Source organism: Anarrhichthys ocellatus, unplaced genomic scaffold, assembly GCF_004355925.1.
Source record: "Anarrhichthys ocellatus isolate YVR2014 unplaced genomic scaffold, GSC_Weel_1.0 scaffold4387, whole genome shotgun sequence".
In the NCBI taxonomy this organism is placed as follows: Eukaryota; Metazoa; Chordata; class Actinopteri; order Perciformes; family Anarhichadidae; genus Anarrhichthys; species Anarrhichthys ocellatus.
Window position 1 is genome coordinate 1 of NW_022284361.1, and position 4,487 is coordinate 4,487.

At 45.0% G+C, this 4,487-nt stretch overlaps 1 protein-coding gene across 1 annotated transcript; it reads left to right on the forward strand.

The window, feature by feature from the left end:
* Positions 1-86: 86 nt before the first annotated feature.
* On the forward strand, positions 87-4,440 carry LOC116379464 (collagen alpha-1(XIV) chain-like; the record flags this gene model as incomplete). Its single annotated transcript, XM_031841420.1, has 5 exons — positions 87-251; positions 973-1,134; positions 1,735-1,904; positions 2,745-2,871; positions 4,288-4,440. Coding segments are annotated over 5 exons (777 nt in total), but the record flags the coding sequence as incomplete, so codon positions are not given.
* Positions 4,441-4,487: the final 47 nt, after the last annotated feature.

Consider the following 4,487-nt stretch of genomic DNA (forward strand, 5'->3'; position numbering starts at 1 on the left):
CATAATGTGTTGCTCTGTATTTCAGGTGTTGTTTGTGATCGTGTCTCCGTGTCTCACTGGGTTCCTTTTCTTTGTGCGTGCACCAGGTCTGGCTCTGACCTTCATCCTGGAGACCAGCTTCAAACCCGAGGCCGGGTCCAGACCCGGCGTTCCCAAGATAGGAATCCTCATCACCGACGGGAAGTCCCAGGATGACGTCATACCTCCTGCGCGGAGCCTGAGGGAGGCCGGGATCGAACTGTTCGCCATCGGTACGCTCAGACTTAACGATCCAGATTGACACCGTCTTCGTTTACGTGCACCAAATATTCTGGTTTCTGCACAATATTCCACTAATATTCCCGTTTACATGCAGCCGTTCAGATTCCGATTAACGTAACACAACATCATGTCTCATCCTCATCACTGGTGTGTTTAAGGGTTCGATGCCCTAACACGTTGTTTATCTCATCTAAATACGGAAACAAGTGGAATGTTGGGAGCCGTTTGTGCCGTTTGTGCCGTTTTGCTACTTTGTGTCAAAATCTGTTCTCCTGAATCCAGAATAATATCAACACATCACACCTGTTTTAATAATAGAGGACTATGAGTGTGCATGTAAACGTATTCATTGACAGGACATGAATACGTTTAAAACACAGAGAAATGCTGCAAGACTTTGTTGATGCTAAAAGAATCCAAAGAGCAGTCAAAGAAAACTGGAAATTACAGATTGATGTATGAAATCAAATGTACGGAAGCCTTGAGAGGCAAATGATGAAGTCTGATTGAAATAGTTTTCTCCCGTTTTATGACTTTCGAACGGGTGAAAAAAATAAAGTTAGTCGTCCTCAGTAGAGAGAAGTTTCCTCCGAGTAACAGGTGGAGAAACCTCATCGACTTCTTGCATCATGAAAAACTTCAAACACCTTTCATGTTAGCCACTTCCTGATCTGTCTGTCTGTCTGTCTCTCCCCCCCCCCCCTCGCCCAGGTGTGAAAAATGCTGATGAGAACGAGCTGAAGGCGATCGCGTCTCCTCCGGAGGAAACTCACGTGTACAACGTGGCGGACTTCAGCGTGATGAGCGACATCGTGGAGGGTCTCACCAAGACCGTGTGTGACCGAGTGGAGCAGCTCGACAAGCAGATGAAAGGTTTGAGCGACGTCCTCTGGTTTATTTACAGAGTTAGCTTTGAGCTAACTTACATCTGTAGTCTAACACTGTAGTAAACAAACACACATACAAGACAGTACATATTAACAACATCAGCAATATTAGCGCAGCACAACAAAAACATTAACACTCGTCATGCGTGATGGGTACATGATTGGGTTATGTGACACCTCTATGAACTCTTTAAATGGGGGAGGAGCCAGATCATTGATCGCTTTGTACACTAAACTTACAAACAGCCAGACGCACAAAGCCGTGAGAGGTCAGGAGTTCATCCTTCTGGTCTGTCTGTAGTGGGCATGATGTCTCAGTTCAGCTGCTCAGGGAAACTATCTAGCAGCTAAATCTATTAAATCTATTTTTTGTACATGGTCCCTTTAAACTTTATATAAATATTTGGATGTGGGGATTTGAGGAAGGAGTTGAAGGAGGAGCCTCCTTATCTTTTAATTAATTAAATAAATAAACAAAAATTAGAATAAGACAAAATAAAGTAAGTAAAACAGAGAGAAACCATCAGAGCGAGGCAAAAACATATTGCTGAGTTCCCTTTTGCTTGTTGCTCCTCTGCTCCCGCAGTGGGAGGAGAACCAGCCCCCCCGCCCGGCTCCGTGGCGCCGCCCCGCGACCTGGTGACGTCTGACATCACGGCACGCAGTTTCCGGGTGACGTGGACGCGCGCGCCGGGTCAGGTGGAGAAATACCGCGTGGTCTACTACCCAGCCAGCGGAGGACAGCCGGAGGAGAAGGTACCCGGATTAAACTCAAAGTGTGATCCTCGCTCTTCTTTCATTGTTTTTCTGCCACGAGGAACAATACTCAACCAAACTTTGTATTGGAGTTGCATCACATAATTTAAGTTAAGTGTTTCTCTGGCTGCTCATCGTTTAATTGTTGTGACTTTGCTCCTGATTTCCCAGCAGAGGGTAAACAGAGGGCCGATGTGACGGCAGCATTTTAATTAAGCTGCTGAGCTTCATCTTTCAGGGGTCACTTCTGCAGCTTGAATGAACTTTCTCTAATAGGTTTTGCATCGTTTACGGCAACAATTCTGCAGAATCCTGCAATATATTCTGCTGCGAGGTCTAAAATAGATCCTCCTATAGAACTACACACACACACACACACACACGGTACTGTAATTATCTGAGCTCGTATTTTTATACCATTTTTTTAACCAGTTTCTCTTTGATGTTTCTTACGACTTGCAGCTGCATCGGCCCCGTTCTCCCCCCACTAGGTAGACGGAGGCTTCATCAAAGCTGATCTGATCTAGTTCCACTCAATTTAAATCTCTTTGGAGACGAGCTGAGCGCCTTCAGCAACATGTGGCGCAGTTTGTTTTTCTTCAAACCGTTCCTAATGAACAGAAGATTTTGGGGGATTTTTTGACTGTCCCAAAGTGACTAAGAGCACAACATCAGAGCTAATTAACGCTATCAGAGTTTTATTTCCCTCAAGTGACAAACTGTAAACACGACAGACAAACGCACTTGTTTGTCTGTAGAAACCCGACTCAGTGAGTCTTCTTAGAGCGTAAAGCAGCTCCGCAGCATCCCGACTGAGACCGGGTGTGATCTGTCTTTCAGGTGGTCCAGGGGACGGAGAGCAGCGTGGAGCTGAACTACCTCAACTCTCTGACGGAGTACCAGGTGGCCGTCTTCGCCGTCTACCGCACCTCGGCCAGCTCGGCCCTGAGAGGAAGCGCCACCACACGTGAGTTTAGAGTTCAGAATGCAGTGAGGACAATGGGGGACATGCAGGTCCTTTAAAGAGGGATACACAGAGTTCCTAAGCATGCTGGGAAATGCAGTTATTCTTGACTGACAACCCTCCAGGTTGACGTATTTTAACTTTTCTTACCTGACTTACACACGTAGAGCTTCACCGAGTGCTTTTGTTACTTTGAAAGCTTATTTTTAGCGTTTAGCATTTTGCTACTAACAAGCTAACTTTAGCTCCTCGCCTCAGAATGGGCACTCACTCTGTTATGTATTAGTCCTGATCAGCTTCAGAGGAAGGCGCCATGGAGACAAATATGCATCTTTCTCATTTTATGTTATGAGAGTAAACACACACACACACACACCAAAAAAAGCTTTTGCGTGTTAAACATGCATGAGAGTATTATAATTAAATGTTTTATTAAAATCCAGTTCTTGGTGAATAATTGTTTTCTCGGGCTTAACATCCAGAATGATCTCCCATCTTAAGTGGGATTAGATCCTTCATTGAACCGCTTCCTGTTGCTCTAAAGGAATGGAATGAAACATTATATGATCTAGACTCTCGGCTCATCTTCAGCATCTTTGATAGAAACACCGATCGACCAGGAGTCTCTGAATTTGGGCCATGAACACTGCACAGGTGATGCATTTTGCATCCTCCACCCTTCAGACAGGACGCCCGCCGTGAGCTCTAATTCCGTCACGGGGTCTGAAACACTGAACCAGGATTCCTCCCGCCGCTCGCTGATGAATGGCGGGGACTTCCTCCCCGCCGGAGGAGGATGAATGCTGTGCTGCAGGTCGACCTTGAGACAAAGTTAATGGGGTTCAGCTGGACTGTTCCTACGGCAACGCGTGAAACGTGACACCAAACACTGATGCTGGTCTTTGGGGTCGTGGTGCTTCATAGAAAACACAGGAAGTGAAACAGCAGAAGAAATGTGTGGGAGAGGAGTTGACTAAATAAGGACGGTTTTAGATAATTATTTAATATTCTAAATGGAGATTGTAATCGCACACTAAGTTTAAAGCAAAGTGCATTCATTGAAAGCAGACATAAACAGTTAGAATAGCAATTAAAATGTAGAAGAAAATAACATTTAATTGCAGATTTTGCTGTTTTTCTCTCTCCTGCCATGAAACGCTGACTGAATATGCTGGATCTAATAAAAGTTATTGGTCAAACCGTTCCTGATATTTAGATTTTATTTGAACTTATTGAAGCTGAAAGTCTAAAATAAAGTCTCAGAGAAGCTGTCGGCTTTCAAAATGAATATCTTAAAATAACAAAAAATTATATTAATATAATCTTTTGGGATTTAATCCGTTTTATTTAATATCGTGGTGTATTTTTTGTGTTTGAAAGAAGTGTTACAGTCTGTGCTGTGTGCTTGTGTTCCTGCAGTGGCTCTGCCGATGGTGAACGACCTCGAGCTGTTCGACATCTCTCACAGCACCATGAGGGTCCGCTGGAAGATGGCCGCCGGGGCTTCTGGGTACATGATCCTGTACGCTCCGCTGACGGGGGGAGAACCCGAGGACGAGAAGGAGGTGAGGAGTGTGTGTGTGTGTGTGTGTGTGTGTGTGTGTGTGTGTGTGTGTGTG